The sequence below is a fragment of the Hippocampus bargibanti genome, unplaced genomic scaffold (assembly GCF_051943395.1).
Source record: "Hippocampus bargibanti isolate YZ-2025 unplaced genomic scaffold, ASM5194339v1 Contig00139, whole genome shotgun sequence".
NCBI lineage: Eukaryota > Metazoa > Chordata > Actinopteri > Syngnathiformes > Syngnathidae > Hippocampus > Hippocampus bargibanti.
The window spans coordinates 31,598-53,875 of NW_028297012.1; the positions used below are offsets into that span (position 1 = coordinate 31,598).

General features: G+C 40.9%; 1 protein-coding gene across 3 annotated transcripts in view; it reads right to left on the reverse strand.

Moving 5' to 3' along the window:
• Nucleotides 1-9,777: 9,777 nt before the first annotated feature.
• Nucleotides 9,778-22,278, reverse strand: part of LOC148881250 (serine/threonine-protein kinase BRSK2-like) — a 32,583-nt gene continuing 20,082 nt past the window's right edge. The window contains exons 5-6 of one of the 3 annotated variants that reach the window (XM_088989398.1): nt 21,739-21,831; nt 9,778-11,135 (exon numbers count right to left, since the gene is read on the reverse strand). In XM_088989398.1, coding sequence (XP_088845524.1) covers nt 21,761-21,831 — 71 coding nt within the window. In that variant the 3' untranslated portion in view covers nt 9,778-11,135; nt 21,739-21,760. Of the gene's footprint in view, nt 12,544-21,738; nt 21,832-22,278 lie in introns of all 3 variants that reach the window. The other 2 variants (XM_088989396.1, XM_088989397.1) reach the window with 2 other exon arrangements.

Genomic DNA, 22,278 nt, shown 5'->3' on the forward strand with positions numbered 1-22,278 from the left:
TGCAGCCTAAATAGACACTAATTTCATCATAAAATTTAAAACCACGAAGTTTTTTATTTTGTTCAGAAAACGTGTTTCTCTTTCTCTAAAATGCGTTTAAGGCAATAAAAAGTTCATATGATCATCACAGCTTAACAAAAGGCTGAATCTTCATGTTTTCACCTGTATAAGTGTCAGATTAGTGTGACAGGTTGTAAAGTATCTTATTTCGTATTTTGGTTACATTCGCGTAGTTATATTGGTTTACAAATGATATATATCGAAAATGTTTATTTAAACAAGGAAAGCCTGCTTCGGTTAGTGCTTCGTGTCGGACCGATTTAGATCGTTGGACAGGAAATTGTTGTGCGCATAGGACTGCTTTACATCTGGGCATTCGAAGTAAACCACTGTTGAGTCAAGACGTATCACACTGCTTGTGTTGTGTTTTTTTTTTCTGGATCCCACAACACCGTATCTCCTTTACCATAGGGAGAGCGCAACATTTTGGAGGCACCACTGGGATATTTGCGTTCGAGTGTTGTCTACTCGCCGTGGGTAGAAGCTCGCGCCGAATATCCCCAAATCAACCCGGAGTGGCGTCGCCGTTTACTGTTTTTTTTTTTTTTCTACATGTGCTCTGGTTGCATCTCTCTGCGTACATCCACCACTAGAGGGCACTGGAAGACTATGAAGTGAATCCGGCCATTTGAACTGCGTGTACCCTCTCGAAAATGGAGTTAGAGGAATTACAGTTGGACATCAAAGGCAAATTATTTGGACTGAATTTTCAACAGTTGTCAGAGTTATGTGCTGAAATCCAAATATCTGGACTGAAAAGAGAGCAATTTACAGGAAAGACTCGAGGCCAACTAATTAATATTGTGTCAAACTACATTGAAAGAGCTGAATTACAGCTAGAAGAAGGAGGAATGTCAGATTTGCTACGTGTAAAGGACTTGATTGAACGTATAAAAGATTTTGAACTAGGAATACCCAAACCAAGTGAAGAAGGTGAAGATGCAGTGCGGAGAAGCATAGTGCCCCCAGACACTGTCCCCTGGCGCAAATATTTCAATATATCTGGACAAATAGGTGAGCTTGGACAAAAAGATAAACTCACATTTTCTAATTTGGTGAGACAGATAAAAAGTAGGCTCAGTAAAGGCTACCAGGGGGATGAGATCATCGATGCAGCTGTTCGTGCCATAACACCAGGTCTGCAGTTGAGAAGCTACCTCGAAGGGAAAGAAAACCTCACCCTACCTTCTTTACAAAGGATTCTCCGATCTCTCTATCAGGAGAGAGGAGCCACTGAATTGTACAAGCAGCTCTCATCGGTAGTGCAGTCTAATAAAGAGACCCCGCAGACCTTTCTACTCCGTGCAATGGATCTTCGTCAAAGGATTATTTTTGCATCTCAAGAGGCCGAATCAGGTTTGAAGTATGATCCTACATTGGTCCAGAGTTTATTCCTGCACACAGTTCTGACAGGGTTACAGAGTGACAATGTAAATAGTGACAACCTTTCCTCCTGCTAACCACCACATCAGATGAAGTACTGTTAGAAAAATTCAACATAGAATGTGCAAATGAAAGGAGCGACAGGAAAAAAAGAAAAATGCTGCTGCACGGGTGACAACGGTGAACACTGTCCAGTTAGATGACACACCAGCCCCGATTGGGAAGAAGACAGTTTAAAGCAGAATACCGTTACTGTGCCGAATGAACTCCTTTCAGAGATCAAATAGATGACGTCAGAGATGATGCTTTTAAAGGGGCTGCGGGCAGAAGTGTCCCAGATCAAAGAGATTATTCAGAAATAAACAGCCACTTCTCAGCCCACCAGCGGAGGACCTGAACAGGTCGTCTTCACTCCACCTTCACCATATCAGGTATATCCACCAGCCAGGCACTACTACACCCAACACTCCCCATCAGCTCTTCAGCAGTACCACCCAACACCAGGTCCCAGGACGATGAGGGGACCAGCACAGTTCTAGCAGCCGTTCGACCCTCAGCAGTACTACATGCCCCGTCGCCCTCAGCCCAGGTGTTATTCTTGTATTCAAAACAGGTGAAGAATATTGTCAGCACTATTTTAAATGTGGAAGTAGTGAACATTTCAGGGCAGGCTGCAAAGCACAGAACTCAGCCAGTAACCATGCTTTAAACTAGAAAGGGTTACCCCAGTGGGACATGGTGTGACCACAGAGTCCCAGTGTTACAGTGGTGCTCTGAAAATGGAATGTAAGCCCCACACATGTGGCCCCGTTCAGAAGAGACATAAGCAGTCATTTGTCGAGCGTACAGATAAGAAACAGTGTGGCAAATTACCTTGGGTCAGGGAGTTAGTGGGAAAGAAATGTCTTATTCGGTGCTTTTTGGATAACAAAAGGGTTGAAGCACTCTGGGACTCTGGGTTCCAGGTGTGTTCTGTAGATGAGTTATGGAAAAAAACGAACTTACCTGACGTGTCATTGAAAAATGTGAATGAGCTTATTGACCCTGATAATACTCTCAATATTGTGGCAGTTAATGGAACGGATATGCCTTATGTAGGATGGCTTGAGATACCATTTAAACTTGCTGTTAATGATCCAGGGCTACTTGTACCAGTTTTAGTACTAAAAGGTGACCAGCAACAGTGTCCTATCATAGGGTTTAATGTCATTGAGCGTCTTGTGTTAGATAGCCTCTCTAATGAGACACAAACAGGGGATACAGAAAAGCTCTTGAAATAGGTTAGACTAGCTTTTCCCCACCTTAAGCGCAATGAAGCTGCCACTTTCATAAAAGCAGTTAGTGTGGGACAAGCGCATGAGTACCGTGTAAAAACAACAAATGAGAGATTCGCTATAGCTAGGCATAGGTCACCTCTTATTCCATGAGCCAAGTGAAAACCCATAGTGGCCAGATGGCCTCGAGTTTTGTGACTCGTTGGTCTCAGTAAAGGCAGGTTCTATCCCTAGGATAGTTGTTAGTGTCCAGAACCCTACTAACCATGACATTAGGTTTCCAGTAAACACTATTATTGGTACAGTGCAGTCAGTAAGGTCTGTCTACCCAGCTAACATATTTAAAAGAGACCTTCCTTCAGCGGTTGTCAATGAGGTCCATGTCCAGGATACCACCATCCCTCTCAGTGAGCTGTGGAACCCCCAAATTGACATTTCTCATCTGGACGAAGATAAAAGAAAGACCGTTCAGCAGATGTTGAGAGAGGAATCAGCATCATTTTCAAAATCGGACGACGTCAAAGGGTTTGTGGAAAACCTACAAATGGACATTTTGTTAAAAGACAATGAGCCCGTTTCAAAGACATATACAGTAAAGTCTCGTTATATCGATATCGGATATATCGATAGTCCCGGTTATATCGATACTATTTCTATGCACGCACGGAGAAAATTACATGCAAACAGGGTCGGATATATCGATAGTCCCGGTTATATCGATATTTTTTCGGACTCCCTTGAATATCGATATAACGAGACTTTACTGTATGTCTGTCCCAAAGCCACTGTACAGAGAGGTGAAAGACTCTTTGCAGGAATTGATAGCGCAGGGGTGGGTGGAAAAGTCCACTTCCCCCTACTCATCCCCTGTCGTCTGTGTCAGGAAAAAATATGGTACACTGCGCTTATGTATTGACTACAGAGAGCTGAATCGGAAAACACACCCTGACCGGCACCCCATCCCACGGGTACAGGACGTGGTGGACAACCTTGGGGGTAACACCATCTTCTCGCTGCTGGACCAAGGCAAAGCATACCACCAGGGGTTAATGTCCAAAGGGAGCCGACACCTGACCGCCTTCGTGACCCCTTGGGGCCTTTATGAATGGATTCGAATCCCTTTTGGACTCATGAATGCACCAGCAGCGTTCCAGCGGTGTATGGAACAATGTCTGGAGGGGTTACGGGACGAAATATGTGTCCCCTATCTTGATGACATTCTTGTTTTCAGCGGGACATTTGACAACCACGTTGAGGATGTCAGGCGAGTGTTGCGACGTCTCAGAGAAAATGGAATAAAACTCAAATCCCGAAAGTGTGACCTCTTCAAGCCGGAAGTGAGGTACCTCGGGAGGATTGTCCCTGCTGAGGGGAGCAGAATGGACCCGGCAGATACAGCCGCAGTGCGTGCCCTGAAAAACAAGCAGCCAGGCACTGTCGGTGAGATTCGAGCCATTTTGGGACTATTAAGCTATTATAGGCAATACATCAAATATTTCTCTTGTATTGCTAGTCCCTTGTATGATTTGCTTAAAGCCCCTCTCAATGTTGAGACTCAGCAGCACCAAAGAAAAAAATGGTAAGTGAGACATAACAGTGTGTCTTCCAACACACGTATTGAGTGGAGTGATGAGCAGCAGTCAGTGTTAGAGCAGCTAATAGACTGTCTCGTTCAACCACCAGTTTTAGGTTTTCCTGACTTCGCACATCCTTTCATTTTGCATACAGATGCCTCTGACCGGGGTTTAGGTGCTGTGTTGTACCAAAGACAAAATGGCAAACTTCGTGTGATAGCCTATGGCTCTCGGACTTTAACTGCAGCTGAGAAGAATTATAACTTACACTCGGGCAAGTTGGAATTTTTGGCGCTTAAGTGGGCGATCACAGACAAGTTTCGTGATTATTTGTACTGTGCACCATTCTTCGCTGTGTTTAGTAACAATAATCCACTCATTTATGTACTGTCGACTGCCAAGTTAAATGCAACTGGGTGCAGGTGGGTCGCAGAACTTTCTGATTTTAATTTTACTGTTAAATATCGTCCTGGTAAGGAAAATGTTGATGCAGACAGTTTATCTAGGATGCCTCTTGATATGGTAACATGTATGGAAGGATGTACAAAAGAAAACTGTGAGTGCTGCCGTACAAGCAGTTGACCAAAAGAACGAGTCTAGTGGAGCTTGGTTGATGGGAATCTCAGCTACGTGTGCCGAGGTGTCACTAAACACACCGATAGCCCCATTTACTGTTGGACAGATCAAGCTAGATCAAGAGACTGACCCCATTATAGGACATATTATTAGATACAAACTGGCAGAGACGAAACCGCTAGGTACTGAACTAAGAAAGCATTGTCCTCAAATTGTTTGTTTTGTGAGGGAATGGGATAAGCTGCACTTTAATGACAGAGGTGTTTTGTACAGAAAAACGGCAAACAGAACCCTACCACTGCTTCCTGAAAAACACAAGGTGACAGTGTTAAAAGAGCTGCATGATGAAATGGGCCACCATGGTGTAGAAAGGACTCTTTCCCTTGTAAGGGATCGTTTTTACTGGCCCTTTATGCAAAAAGAAATAGAGGACTATGTACTGAGAGTGTGTGTGTGCCTAAAACACAAAAAGCCCAACCGCGAGGCCAGAGCCCCTCTCACTAATATGGTGACTACTCAGCCTTTTGAACTTGTCTCTGTTGACTTTTTGCATCTTGACAAATGTAAGGGTGGTTATGAATACGTGTTTGTGCTAGTAGACCATTTTACACGTTTTGCTCAAGTTTATGTGTAACCGGCCTCAGGCCTAGGGGATACCTGGGTCGGACCAAAGGCGTCACAGGCAGGTAGCACTGTGAACGACGAGGAAAAGACGACACGAGACAACCGTGTTAATCAGCTTCACACAGCGGCATTTATGACTAACTCATTTACTCATCAAAACATCAATTCAGCAATTTCAATATCAGAATACATTCATGTGTAGATCTATACATTCAACATCTATACATTGTATATATATCCTCCACATTCGCACATGCTTATGCACGTCCGCACGCTCCTGTGTGTTGTACTGGGAACTACAATTGACATCCAAAAATCCAAATTCATCAAAGCCACAAAACATTCATCAAAACCACAAAACAAGGTTTCATATATAGCATCGCCCAACAAGTCCCCAATTACTTTAACATCTTGAGGATGTCTACACTTATTATTTTGAGTACCTGTGAACGACGAGGAAAAGACGACGAGACAACAAAGTTAATCAGCTTCACACAGCAGCATTTATAACTAACTGCGCATGCGTGAGCTGAGCCTACATCGTCTTCCTCTGTTCCATTCACAGGCGCGTAGCGCCCTCTCCTGACTTGGTAGTCTAATCGAATAACATACAGTAACGGAGGTCGTTTCTAACCCCCTACACTCTCCCCTGCTTTAAAAGATGTCCCCCGACATCTTGACTATACCAACAACAAGTAGTCAAGTACCAGTAGAAGCACAGTCATCTGTCTGGTCTCCGTAGGGTGGTGTCAGTCACATTCAAATGCAAGTCTGCTGTCTAATAAGTCTATACTGTCGAGGTAGGGTAGTAATAGGGTTCAGGTCGCACTAGATAATGAGTCGTGGGGTATGCAAGTATACAAGACATTTGCCCCAGGTCTTCAGGGCTGGTATGATGGATGACCCAAGTGTTCATATGTGAATATCTTCTACAACGTCCAAATCTGGCAAAACAGTGGCTAACAAAATATTTAATGACTATGCTATAAAGTTTGGGTTCCCCCTTCGGATTCACCATGATCAGGGTGGTGAATTTGAAAATCAACTTTTTGCTGAACTGAAGTAATATTGTGGGGTTGCGGGTTAAAGGACAACCCCCTACCACCCACAGGGAAATGGACAGGTTGAACGATTTAATCGAACACTGATCCAGATGTTAAAGACACTGACAGAGAAACAAAAGAGTAACTGGAAAGACTCACTAAACAAACTAGTTTATGCTTACAACTGTACCAAAAGTGAGGTGACAGGATTTTCACCTTTTTTACTTACTTTATGGACGTTTACCACGTTTACCAGTTATTATGTTGTTTAGTTTGAATCCAGACTCTAACCAGGGTGACATCAACCAGAAGGACTATGTGAAGAAGTGGAAACAGGGTATGGAGGAAGCGTATGTGATCACGCAAGAAAATAACAACAAAGCTGCTGCCAGGAGTAAGAGACTATATGACAGTAAACTAAAGTATTCTACTCTGTTGCCCGGTGATCATGTTCTAGTTCGAAAGTTAACCCCACGCGGAGGTTCAGGCAAACTGAGAAACCACTGGGAGGATGTTGTTCAGACAGTGGTTCGTCAAGTCAGCAAAGACATTCCAGTTTATGAGCTGAAACCTGAGAGGGGGAAGGGCAGATCTAGGATACTCCACCGCAATCTGTTGCTGCCATGTGAATATTTGCCATTAGACCAGACTCACCAGAACTGCGGGACAGCATCTTCACAGCCCCGCTATGTTCAGCGGAAAGGTCGGTGCTGTTGGACAGTCTGCGGTTGGATGGATGCATGGCTTGAGGAGCCCGCGATAAGAAGAAAGCAGCGTCAGCGCAGAGCGCCGATGCGTATGAGGCACTGTTGTGGTTTGGAATTGAAGCAGATTTATGTGGGACAGGAGATGTGAGACAATCTCTTTTCGTCAATGGATGCTACAGCTGTGTGTTTGCTTTCAACATTTAGCTTGTAGTCGACGCGCACGTTCCACCATGATGTCCCTGATCCACTGGTGGAAAGACGCTTTGATTCTCTCCTCTTTCATCTAGAACTGCTTCATGTCATCACAAAGAGGGTACAGCAAGTCCTGAAGAATGAATGACTCTCTGTGTATTTGTTTTGTCATGTTGTCTTTGTGTTGTCATATTATTTGTTAGTTTTTTTTTGTTGTTCTTTTGACTTCAAGACGGCGCTGCGAGAGTGGCTGCCTTTCCAGCAGCTCATGTATTTCTACTTTCATTCCTTTCATCACTTTGCTGCTGTGAAATGTACATTTCTCCACTGCGAGACTAATAAAGGCAAATCCAATCCAATCCAATCCAATATATATATATATATATATATATATATATATATATATATATATATATATATATATTGGATTGGATTGGATTGGATTGGATTTGCCTTTATCTCATATAACTTTAAGAATAATGGTCTTGACGTTTGTCTCCATGATCATCATCCAAGGTCACAGCAAATATGCAGGACAACAATATAACACATGTGTAAAACCTTGATGTGTAAACACTTTAAGAAAAGTTTACTCATTTCCAAAGTGAACAGATTTATTTCCTTTTCCACTGAAGTTTTTCACAGTGACATCACGAGGGATTGCATTGGGTCTAGATCCGTGGTCTCAAACTCGCGGCCCGCGGGCCAACTGCGTCCCCCGAAATAATATTTTGTGGCCCACCTCGACATGAAAGATTAATGTTAGTGCGGCCCGCATGATTGATGTGAATGAAACTTGTGTACAAACTGCTGTACAAACCGCTGAACAAACGATGGAACAAGCCACCATTTTGGAGCTACAGAGGGAATTTAATCACAGATTTGCAGACTTCAAGACGCACAAAGCCACATTTCAATTTTTTGCCGACCCGTTCGCTTTTGATGTGCAAGATGCCCCTCCTGTGTTCCAAATGGAGCTCTGTGACCTACAGTGCCACTCTGCACTCAAAGCCAAGTTCAGGGATGTGAATGGAGAAGCAGACAAGCTTGGGCAATGTTTGAGAGAGTTAACCTCCAGCTTCCCTGAACTTTCCCGAATGTTCAAGCGGACCATGTTTCTCTACCATGTTTCTCCTCCGTCAAGACAAATGTGGCTCGGCTTTGCAAAAAGAAGCGCTGCCACGTCTCTAGCAGCAAGAAGTAGGCAATAGAAGCCATGTTTAGGACAGTTCATGTTCAATATTTTATTTATGTTCAGAAAGGTAAAGGTTAAAGAACTGTGAATAGACATTTGAAACTTTATTAAAATAATTAGTTTCCTGTGTTTTTTTTTTCAGTCGTCTGTATCTGCCTTATGATCATTATAATTATTTTATTTATTTATTCCTGGTTAATTTATTTTTTATTCATTTTTCCAATTAATTATTTAATTCATTTTTTTGTGTTAAAAATAAAGATTCTGAGAACATTGGAATGTTTTATCTGTGCTTTTCTTGTGAAAATCCTGATGCGGCCCAGCCTCACCCAGACTCTGCCTCCAGCGGCCCCCTGGTAAATTGAGTTTGAGACCCCTGGTCTAAATGAAAGTAACCCAGTAATATACGGTATGTTTGGGGGAAAGGATTCACCCTAGTTTAAGAATGTAGAATTAGCTCTTTGAAAGGAACAATCCCTTTGTTGTTAACTATCACAAAGCCCTCATCTTGTAAACAAGGCAAGTTTGCTCACAAACTTGTTTTTACATACGAGCACGATTCCTACTTAGTTTTGACCTCCAAAGGTTGTTTGCATGTTCAGCTTTTGTCTTTTCTTTGCATGTTTTTGTAAGACTTGTTGTCCCGTTCCATTTTATCTTTCAACTCATTTATTTTGGCAATGTCCTTTGATTTTATTTAGGTATACATTTTCCTCAGACCCTTAAACTCTTCTTTTCGTTGATGTACATACCATTTACCTCCCGACTTTGTGTCTCTCCACATGGGACCTCGCAAGCGACCGGGTCACACACTCAGCGGTGTGACTGTTGGCAGCGTGCAGGTAAAAGCAATATATTTCATTGTTTGCTTATCTCTTTTTTCTACATTCGGAATACATAGCACACAACATGGACTCAAAGTATAACAAATGAGCGGGATCACCAGAGAAAGACAACAAATTGAATTCCACAAAATATATCTGCAGCCATATAACGTAACCACAGCAAAAGCAAACACAGTAACAGGACCAAAAACGCTTTGACGTATTTAATAAATAAAAGAGAATACATTAAGAACAACAATAAAGTATAAAAATAAATACAGTTGTTTAAACGTGTCAGAAAAAAAAACACATTTCAAATGGGCTTAAAGGTCAACCGACACCAATTTTTTGTTTCCTAACTGACATCAGAAAAACGTTTTATAGCATCTAAAATACCCAAAACTATTTTTAGTCAAATGCAAAACACCAATAAAAATGATGGAAATTGCGAGTTTCAGAAGGTCCTGCCCCCCTGTTCATGACATCATGCCAGGACGTCTTCCTTTGCTCTAGAATCGAAACAATGGCTTCAGATTTGGAGAAGATGCTTTCTTGTTACTCATCCAGTTATGAATATAATTCAAATAGTTCTGAAGAGGCAAACATAAATGTTTGCAATCAATAAAAGCATTACTTCCGTATCATTTTGAGGCATCTGGACTCCAATGAGGCTCCCAGAAAATGTACAAGATGGCGCACAAGCTCAGTTGGAAATGGGCTGATTTGTCTGCTGGGAATTTGTGTCAACGAGTATCAAATAGTAGTCTTGGTGCAACACATGATTCACCATCGCATTATTTATGTTTTCCTTCTAATTTCACCATCAACACGATGTTTTCAGACCAAACAAAGTACCCATAATGCATTGTGTGTCGCTTTCTCGGTCAGGGGCAACCGGCATCACTTTGAATGTCAGTTAAGAAACAAAAAAGTGGTTGTCCTTTAACTCTTGAGATACAATGTTTTCCAATGGACAACAAACTCTAACCCCCTCCCCCTCCCGCCCTTCAAACATCATCTTTGCAATTTCAAATGTTAGAAAATGACTTATGGATTCAATGTTTTCTAATAGATGTGTTCCAAATGTGACCAGGCCTTCACTACTGAGAAGAGAACATCTCCAAATTATTCGAAAAACATATCACAACAACAGTTTATGAAGCTACAAAACAACATTTAATTTGTACAACATAAGATAATTAATTTAATGCCGTGCACGTTTGGCCCGCATTCGAAACAAATGACCCAAAGCTTAAAAATAAAAAGAAAGTGATCTTGAGAAAGAATCTCACCGTCTAACCAACCTCCTCCTGCTTCCTTCCCCTTTCTGTTGTTTGTTAATACATACCACACTTTTGTTTTCTTCACATCTATGTGTTTTCATGTACACATGAGAGGAACTGAAGGAAAAATGAAGTCGAAGATGGGTGCGAATGGACAAACTGTCTTAAGGCTACTATTTCTTTCTTTTTTTCCTCTTACAACTCTTCCAGGAAGAGTTTGGCCTGGGGTGGTGTGGGACTGAAGTGGCAATGGGCTTGCAGAGTGGAAAGTGGAGCCAAGTGAGGGAGGGTGCTCAGAGTTTTCTGCAGATGCTGATGGTGACGGAGGGCCGCAACCAGCCTTGCCGCTGTAGGCCGTTCTCAAGGAGGTGCCGAGGTTAATAGTTACTGTGGATGATCCCTGGTGACAGAGACAAGCGCCGATGCGTATGTAGAATTGAAGTGGATTTATGTGGGACAGGAGATGTGAGACAATCTCTTTTCGTCAATGGATGCTACAGCTTCCTGTTTGCTTTCAACATTTAGCTTGTAGTAGAACTGCACATTCCACCACGATGTCCCTGTTCCACTCGTGAAAAGGACGCTTTGATCCTCTCCTCTTTCATCTAAAACTGTTTCATGTCACAAAGAGGGTACGAAAGTGCAGAAGAATAAATGACTCTCTGTGTCTCTGTGTTGTCATATTATGTGTTATTTAGTATTTTTTACTTTTTTTTTTTTTTACTTTGTGCTACTTCCGGGTTGAGTGAACGCTGCTGCGTGTGGCTGCCGCTGCTCACCCCCAGAAAAAATATCATGTGACTGTAAAGTGTCCTTGAGAGTTTTGAATGGTGCTTGTAAATGAAATGTATTGTTATTATTATTATTATTATTATTATTATTATTATTATTATTATTATTATTATTATTATTATTACAGTAAAGTCTCGTTATATCGATATCGTTTATATTTATAATACTGCTTATTACGACACTATTTTCATTTCCCGTGCACATTTCTAGTCTTTTTATGTATAATTCGTTCAGTTTAGTACGATTCGTGGTTTTTACGATAATCCGGTTACAACGGTGCTCTTTTTCATCTCCCGCCGGACATTTTGCTATGTTTATATCGATACAAAAGATACTTACGGTGAATAGATATTTGCTTAGGGGTTTCTATACAGTACCACAATTATCGAAATCTGTATCGGTCGCTGTATCGGTCGCTGTATCGGTCGTGCCATTGGTCAACTTGGTCACGTGAGTTGGTCACGTGTCTTGGTTACGTGACCAGCTCCCGTGTAGCAGACGCCATTTTATTATTATTATTATTATTATTATTATTATTATTATTATTATTATTATTATTATTATTATTATTATTATTATTATTATTATTATCAAATATGGGAGGAACACACCACCCAGGGTGAAAGTATGGCAGAAGGCAGAGCCAACACAGCTGTGGTACAATTGCTCCAAATTAATTGAAATAGCCATTCCCATAATCCTGTATAAAATCCAGAGGGAAAGAAAACATATTTGAGTGATGTGTCCCATCTAAAGGGTAACAGAAGCAGCTCTCCATTTTGTTTCCTGACACATTAACAACCTTTCTTTTCTAGACATGCACAGCTACTACTCCTTAAGGTTGCTCCTGTGTCCTGGTAGCCATCTTTGTTTGGTCTTTGCCATTGGGGCATTTTGAGTCATTGGGCGGGGGCTGGTGGGACCTTCTGCCAGGCGCATGCTTGGCGGGGGAGCTAGACTCAACAGGAGCGCCGGGGGAGTGGGATGCTTGGGTGTTCTTGTCGTCTGAAAAAAAACTGTTTAATTATGTCAAAGAAGTTACTCAACGGGCTGCCTAAAAAGATGGATAAAGAACAGAAAAAAAAACAGAGAGAGAGAACAAAAAACAGATGAGCAATGGGATTATTACATGAGGAGAGGGATGAGAGGAACAGTGGAGCTGGGGAAAATGAGACTCTTGCACATCTGAGAGGGACGTGTGAGTATATTGCATCCGACTGGCTTGTGATGGTCACACATCCGCTCTTGGTTTATTTATTTATTTATTTATTTATTTATTTATTTATTTATGTTTTGCCTATGCAATTCAACTTAAAAAAATCTGCCACCACAATCTACATCCAAAATAATGACACAGAGACAGTGTCACGAAAAATGTGACATTCTGATGGAGAATAAGAATTTATCATGTTTAAAAGTGCCATGCTTTGCTGACCAACTAAACAATGGGCCCACAGTCAAAGCGCAGATGGCCACAGTAAATCTGAGTGAAACAGACACGGCAAGGTGAACTGTTGGCTCCATCTAGAAGGTCCAGCCAGAATTTAGGGATTGGGATACGACTTTTTCACCAAAGTTATTTACGGCTTAAACATCCTGCACAAGCGCCAGATTACAAATTTAGCAGTTCATGGACTTTAATCATTTTAATTTACATATACTCTCAATAAAAAGCTTGGCAGAGGGGCGCAGAATTCAGACGTATGTCATTTGATGACTGCGTCTCCTGCCGGCAGTGGGGACAATCTTTCTGGTTCCGAGTCTCTGTCCACGGTGTCTGACTGTCATATCTCTGACACATCCTTAAGAAGGCATAAAATATTCTCAAATTTCAGTTTTTCACTGTTAAATTTGAGGCAGTTATGGGTAAACCAGGATTTAATTTCAGAGTCAATCGTCTTCGCCCGTCTCTCACTCCTCACACCACTGCTATCCTCGTTTATAGTCTTGTCACCTCCCGGATTGACTATTGCAATTCACTTCTCTTTGGTGTCCCTCAGAAACTTCTCCACAAACTTCAACTCCTCCAGAATTCTTCAGCACGGATCATCACCAGAACCTCATCCTTTCACCACATCACCCCTGTCCTCCAAGAGCTCTACTGGCTCCCGGTCAAATATAGAATCAACTTTAAAATTCTTCTTTATACATTTAAAGCTATCCATAACCGAGCCCCTCCATACCTATCTGACCTTCTTCGAATTTCTATTCCCTCTCGTTCCCTTAGATCCTATTCCTCCCTCCACCTCTGTGTGCCCCACCACTGCCCGTCTCAGCACGATGGGTGACAGAGCCTTCAACTGCTCTGCCCCCAAACTTTGGAACTTACTTCCTCCCAACATTTGTAACATCGATTGTCTTCCCACCTTCAAGTTCCATCTCAAAACCCACCTATTTAAAATTGCATTTTCTGTGTCGCTCTCTCTCTCTTGTTTCTATTTATAATTGTATTTTATTTATTGCATTCTATTTGTGATTATATTTTATTTATTATAGTACCTATGTTTGTCCGTGACTGTAAAGTGTCCTTGAGAGCTTTGAAAGGCGCTTAAAATGTAATGTATTATTATTATTATAAGATGCTCTCGGATGAAGCACATCATCAGAATGGTCTGGCTGGTCAATTTTTTTCACTTAAAAAAAGGAAATACTGTAAATGACGAAATTTGGACCATATTCAAAAGAAGTATTTTCCATGACGTGTTACGTAGAACTGTCAAAATCATCAACTTAATTGTGAATAATTCATGACATTACATTTTGCTCATTTTGAAGCGCATGAATATAAATCTTAATTTATGAATTTATTGTTTCTGTAGGTGGGTCGCCTTTCTCCTAGCCCTTGTATCAGGAAATTAAAAAATGCGGCGAGTTGCCACCCTTGTGTCTGAAAGGGGGGCCACATTCTAAAATGGATGGGCACACAAAAGTGATTGAAATAAACCAAAATACATTAATTGGAGCATGATATTTCTAAATTGCAAATGAAAAAACAGTATTTCACAAAAATGTATTTTTCTAATATGTCAATGATTTTAATAAAAAAAAAAAATATTCATACATAAAACAAACACCCATCCATTTTCCAGACCGCTTAATCCTCATTAGGATCGTGGGATAAAACAAACAAACATTTTATATTTTCTTTCGTTACTGCACAACCAATCCTGTGCTATTTCGATATTGTACGGTATCACACAGAAAACAAAGAGAACAGACTTGCACAATATTTCTTACTAGTTTCTACTTGTTATTTTTTGCTTTGAAGATTTCCAATGTGCCTCAACAGCTCTGATATAATTTCCATTATCCATTACATTCAAATAATAACAACAGTTTGCTGCAACGAATTGTTGTTACACTTTGCAGACATATTCAATTGTTTCTTAAAAAATGAGAATGTTTTTTTGCTGCCATTCGGCTAGCCCCCTCACTGCGCATCTTTAAAACCCATCTAAAAATGTACTTATACTCCTTGGCATTCGACTCGGCATGATTCCGACTTGATCTTGTTTCAGTCCCTGGTGCTTTCTACTAACTTTGGGAGTGCTTTATTTCCTGTACGTCTGTGTAAGCTCTCAGTCGTACAGGAGTGGTCCATCGATGAGAAGGTTTCTTCAGCCGTCATCTGTACAATTTTGAAGGTTTCGGACGTTTCGCCTCCTATCCAAGAGGCTTCGTCAGCGAACTAAAGTCTGACTGGTCGTATCGGCCCTATTTATATATCCCTAATGTCCAGGCATGGCGGCGCCGGACACAGCTATGATAGGTCACTACTCTCAGGTTGGGGGGAGCAGAGGACCCCTCCCTGTTGCCCCACTGATTGTTCCTACATTCCTGACTAACGACTGGCCTATTTCCCCCACTCCCACCGGTATCACCTCATCAGCATAACGAATGTTGCCTAACCTGTTTTGCCTAAGCAGGCTATTGTATGAACGATCCAAATTGAACCTCACCCCACCAGACCGGTTTAAAGAAGGATTTTGTTGTTTTATAAGAATCGCTTCTTTTACCCCCCTTTCAAACCATCTATGTTCTTTCGCTAAGATTTTAACCTCATTGTCGTCAAATGAGTGGTTGCTAGCTTTTAGGTGCAAATGTACTGCCGATTGAGGCCCACTTGTATTATCCCTGCGATGTTGATAAAGTCTTTCTTTGAGCATTTGTTGAGTCTCCTCAATGTACTGCTCTTTACAATTTTCATTCTTACAATGTATGGAATAAACTACATTACTTTGTTTTTCATTTGGTACCCTATCTTTTGGATGCACTAATTTTTGCCTTAACGTGTTTATAGGTTTGAAATAAGTTGAAATTTTATGTTGCCAAAGGACTCTTTGTAATTTTTCAGAAACTCCTGCAATGAAAAGTACTGCTACTCCTCTCCTTTTTGTATCTTGAGAATTATTGGTTTCATTCCCTATTCTTTCTTTCTGACATTTGTTAAATGACCACTGAGGGTACCCACAGTTAGTGAGTGCGCTCCTGATATGTTTAGACTCCTTTTCTCTACCTTCAATGCTAGTTGGTATTAATTTAGCCCTATGCTGGAGGGTTTCTTTATTTCCTGTATATGAATGCCTGTCCATGTTAAGTGCTTTGTTGCAGCTTCAGCTGTTCTTAAAGCGCGATATAAATCAATATCCATTAGATAGCTACTAGATAGCTATCCAAATAGCTAGCCAGATCGCAAATAGATAGCCAGCCAGATACTTTGCGCAAGTATTAGTTGCAATCAACGATGATGGTGATGATGATGCTCGTTTGGCCCACGGACTGGCTATCTACTAGCTGTCTAGCCGGCTGGCTAGCTATCTAGCTAGCAATGTAATAGCTATCTGTTAGCAATCTATTAGCTAGACAGCTATCTTTCTATCTGTTTGAGTTACTTCCGGGTTGAGTGAACGCTGGCGCGTGTGGCTGCCGTTGCTCATCCACAGAAAAACTTCTGTGACTGTAATAATAATAATAATAATAATAATAATAATAATAATAATAATAATAATAATAATACATTACATTTTAAGCTGTAAAGTGACACTGAAAGTTTTGAAAGGCGCTTAGATATTAAATGTATGTATTATTATGTATTGTATTGTATTGTATTGTATTGTATTGTATTGCATTGCATTGCATTGCATTGCATTTGTATTTCCCCATGGATTTCATTGTATTTTTCCGACAGGTGATTCAAGCTATATTCTCCCTGCCTTCTGATTCTTGTTCATTTTGATTCTTTCTAATTCTGAGTACCAGCAACCAAATTTGTCCTTTGTCAGTCTTGCACCTTCTGTAATAAAATGTTTTATCAAATATATATTTGTTCCTATATACATTTGTGAGACGTTCACGTTGGTAAACCCCCTCCCAAAATTGTAACATCCTCAAAATACAAGAAGAGTGAATAGAGATTTGAGAAATGATTAGTAATGAAGTGCAGTTCAATTACTAGGTCACTGATTGAAAGCACTCTAAAAGATGAGTGAAGACACTTGTCCATAGAGAGCAGATATTGGATGTTGTAAACCTTGGTGAGAAATGCATGTCAAATTGGTTGCATCAGAGTCTTATTTTCTTCTGCTGCGATGGAGAGCTAATTGGCACAGTGGAAGACAACTCATGACAGTGGCCCACAGAACAACCGCACAACCCATTTGGCTATACAGCCACCTCTGTAATTGGTACATTTAGATGTGGATCATTTATTGCACCGCTGGTTATTTTGACTAATTCTGGAAAGTGAGAAAAGAATAAATAAGACACACATTTGTGAATTACTAGGCTTTGATTGACACCACTTTTAGTTGCCGCTTGTTTGGAAATCTTATTGCATTCAAAGTTGTCCCCAGTGAGTAAAAAAAAAGGTTGTCCGCCCGGATGCCCGGGGCGTGCAACTTTTACGTTGTGCGTACAACTTACAAAATGTCTCCGCCCAGGTGGCGGACAACTTTTCTGAAAAAAATAAATAAAATAAAATAAAAGTTTTTTTCTTCAAATCTAATATTTGCCTATTTCAATAAAGCAAACGTTTGAACGAAGATTTCGAAATCGGAATAAATTATTCCGATTTCGAAATCTGCACGGCAGTCAATCAGAATCCTGCTTCATGCTTTGGACTTTCCCGAGCATTATAAGGTCATGCATTTGCATATCATTTTCCAAAGTAGATGCGCAGAACCTCAGCCCCAGAAGAAAGATTCAAAATAAGCTAACATTTATGATGCTACAAAATGTATCCCGTGTCCTTGAGAGTTTTGAAAGGAGCTTAGAAATTGAACGTACATTAAAAGCATCGAGGAAAGAGGAGTTCACGTGGGTTGTAGCAGACAACGGAAACATTGCATTGTGCAAAATGACCGGGCAGGCAACTTTTCAGAGTTGTCTGCCCTGGTGTCCGCTAACTTTTTGTCATGAGTTTCAGACACTGTAGTACATTATTAAATTTTCGAGATTCTGGCGACCTGACATTAGACACTAAAGATGTTTCTTGTACATCTCTCTAATACATAAGCAAATTCAAAGAACATCTAGACTATGTAACAAGAGGGAAAAACTCTTGACCTCCTGTATACAAAATACCAAGGCGAAGGAATGTCTTGTATCGCATGTTGATAATATTGCATAAATGTATTTTTTAAATTCATTTCTATTGTTTTAAGTTATTCCATTGACTGTGTTTTGAGTATTTTACCTACAGACTTTGTAACAACCACAAGTCTGATTTTAAGGTTTTTTAAACTGTTTTTCATTGTAGAAACGTCTTCCAAAGCTCCTATTAGCTTGCCATCTTACTTCCATCACAACAACACTCATCCATTAAGACAAAGGCAATTGGTAAGTGCAGTAACACAGTCAAAAGTGGAGAGAACATGCATCAGTACAACCGACAAATAAATGCATTTACTTAGATGCTTTTGGGTTGGTCTCCAAATATCTATCTTGTCGCCTTGTTGTTGTGATTCACTTACCATGTTAATTCTCCAGAAACACAGACTTGCATGACACATCATGTTTCACTGCTTGTATTTTTCAAATGGAAAGCTGATGAGAAGTGACGTACAACATGGTGTAAATGATTACCATGCAAGGTTTGCACAGGTACACATATCTTAGCACTGACACAATCTTGTCAATTGACTTGGTATTTAAATGAACAAATTTTGAAGATATCTGCCATTGTTTTGATGTATTCTTTCTTTTATCTGGTCAAATATATTTTGATAGGGCCCTTTTACTATGCATGTTATTCTAGGTCAGGGGTCGGGAACCTTCTTGACTGAGAGAGCCATAAAAGTAAAATATTTAGAAATGTTTTTCAGTGAGAGCCACACACACACACACATAGGCACGCACGTGATTTCAACCAACTGTCAGAATATATGATTAAAAAAAAAACTTTGTGATAATACTCACCATTAATATGAATCATTTTCCGTTCCTCATTATTGGTAAAAAAAGCCAAACAATCAGAATGAAAGTCAACTTACAGTCCATAGGCGAAGCTACTGCTAGCTCGCCTGTACACTGCTCCTTAGCTTGCACGCTTGCTTTCTGCTGTCTCTCACAGAAGTATATTGATGCTAACGTTAGCATGGGGCTTGTCAAAGTGCCACTGATATTCAACTGTTTCATTCATGGTATTGTTTCATTGCAAATTAGAATCATGGCAGAACGTTTTCTCTCCACAAAGGGAATCCTTCAACCTGAAGTGTACGTTACTCTTCATTTTTTTAACTCGTCAGGCTTATTTAAAAGGGGGTGTTTACCTGTTTCGACATCAACGGCATAGGTCAGTATCATCCAATCAAAATTGCGCTTTGCGCCAACTGCCGCAGAAACAGGAAATGAACAGCGAAAAAGCGAGCCAACTGCCGCAGAAACAGGAAATGAACAGCGAAAAAGCGAGAATATGTTTTTAGTTTTAATTTAAAGCAGATTCTTTATTTACAGACAGTGTATTGTAGGTGTTCAAATACCTGACATGTTTCGGCGTATACTTCCGCCTTTGTCAGAGTGTCACGGATGTTGTTGTGACGCACCATTTTCAGCTGGTGTTGCTATGAGGGTGTGACCTACCTGTCTGATCTGACAGGCAAGCCAGGCCCCCCGCTGTCCGCTCGTCCCTCCAGGATACTGCTCCAGGTAGTAGAGAGCATGTAAGCTCCCTCATCCCTGTTGATGGTCCTTGGTCCTCGCTTCCGGATTTCAATGGCCTCCCTGATCCAGCGCTGATGTTTGTTTTCTTCGGTGTGGATGACTCTGGCCTTCTCCCAGTCCATGATGTGATTTTCTCTTTTGCAGTGGTCCGTGATGGCTGATTTATGGTGCTCCTGTTGTGCTTGTTCTTTTATTGCTCTCCAGAGTCATCCAGTACCCTGGACTTTCGATATCTTCGGTGCTCGTGTTTAACCCGGCCCGAGGTTCACCCCCCACGTCCCTCAAGTAGTGTTATCTTTCCGGATTGTGAACTTTTCTGCACCACCGTGTGCGAGTTGCTTTTCTCGATTGGCGTCGTACGTGGGTCGGGTTCCCCATTGCCCCCCTCCTCCGAGTTTTTTGGTGTTCTTTATTTGTGATTATTCCCCTGGTCCTCCTTTTGGGACCAGCGCTTTGTGTTGTCTCTTATTAAAGATTATCGGACCTCTGTCTCTGTCGCCTGCTTGGGGATCCAAACATTAAATTTCGTTCCGACGAGTCGGTTGCTCTCTGCCTCGTTCGGAACGTGACACGGAGTGCAGATGCGTATTTGGAACTGAGAGTCGCCACTTGGAAATGAAATGGATTTACACGAGACAGGAGAAGTGAGCCACTCTCTTTTTTTCTTCTCCTTTTTTTTCTTCTCAGTGGATGTTATAGCTTCTTGTTTACTTTGAAACTTAGCTTGTGGCCAAAATATGCTCATTTTGATTCTGTGATACAGTGGTGAAAGGACACTTTGACTCCTCTTTCATCTCAAACTGCGTTAAACAACAAAGCAAATGAGAGAAAAGTGGTTCGGATTCCATGACTGTTGTGTTTGTGTAATGTGTTGGGCTTTTGCTGTGTCATGTGTTGGGCGTTTGTATTTTATATTAACAGTTTTGTTAGCTTTGTAGATTAGGATGTATTTTATTGCATACACGATGTTGCAATTTAAATTTAAGATTACAATGTGGCGTTGAGATTTTTAGCTATACATGCTTAGTAGATGGGTGGCCTTTAAGCAGGCTGGTTAGCACAAGAAGCAAATCAGAAAATTGATATATGGAGTATTTTTCGCGTGTTTTATAATGGAACCAAAAAGCACTATGTACACAATGTATACTCACAATACTGTGTATGTATACACAAACAAATACAAAAAGATAAAAAAATATTTCACTCTTCTCAGGTATCAAGTTAGTTTTCACGAACTCAAAGCTTGGGGAGGATAGTCTACTGGGAAATTCAATGTGGTCAATGTTTCTGCGCTTGAAAGACATTTGTCTTCTTACTGTTATAACAGACCCTCATGTCCAGCGTGGACACATTGGATTGAGATTCTTGACATATGTTAATAATACATCACAGGCCATGCTTCATTTAAAAAGCATTACACTCAAGCTTGGACCTGTCAGCCAGGCAAACATATGAAATGGCAATGGCAGCAATCTAAGCAACTCACAGAAAGCATTGTGTTTCTAATGTTGTCTGGGTTCTTATTCTGTTTCATCACAAGACGGAACCATGATAACTCAATCGCCACAAAATGGGGAGAATTCCACCATGCCACACTAAAACATAGAACATGAAGTGAGACTTTTTTTCTTCAAAAATCCATCTGTCCTCAGGCAGCCCAAAGCAAAGTCTGATTGCATACCATCATTTATTATTGTAGTTATTTAAGGTACCAGTTGATAAACCACAAAAAAGGACAAATCTCATTCAGACATGAAACGTGCTTCGTCAAATGCCTGTGTGATTTTTGCTCAACTGGGATGAAAGACAGTGAGGATGGAAGAGCCTTTACGCTTTGCGAGCCTTGTGACTACCTCATATTGACTGTGGATGCAGAGTATGGTTTGTTGGCGACCACATGCATTTTGGGATGCGGTATGCAATAGCAGTGCTCTGAGCCGAGCTGATTGGGTTAAGCTGAGTATGGCTGTGATCAATGCCAGGATCTTGAGCAAGGAGCTGTGTAGAAAAGGTTTGGGGTATAAAGGAGAAGAGGGAGTTTTATAACTTACCAGACATCTGGGGCTGGATGCCTCACTGTTTATTGAATCTTAGCAATTGGGCCTGAATTATCTCCACCACACGCTTGAAACGTCGACTGGGACCTGATGATGGAGCACATTATTCACATAATATTTGGAACGTCATCAAAGACACAGCGAGGAAAACATCAGACTCTTGATTGGAATCTCGACTGAATTGGAACACGGTCTGTAGCGTTTTATTGATTTGAAAGATTGACTTCCGAAAGACTTTGACTTTCTATTCAAATGAATACCACACATTCACACTTTTACTTTCTACTGAATTAGTCTTAAAGGACAACCGAGGCCTCCGGACAAGTTGTGTCCATAATTTGTAAAATCCCTACAAATGACTTCTACTGAGCGTATTTTACAAAGATTCCACCACATACAGCTATATTTTACCTTTTAAGACTTGTGCTGAATATTCAGGAAGTCTTGTTTTAGAGTTGATGACAATGCCTGACATGATGTCCCGTCTGAAACGCCCCTGACTTTGTTTGGTCTGAAAACTTCGTGTTGATCCGT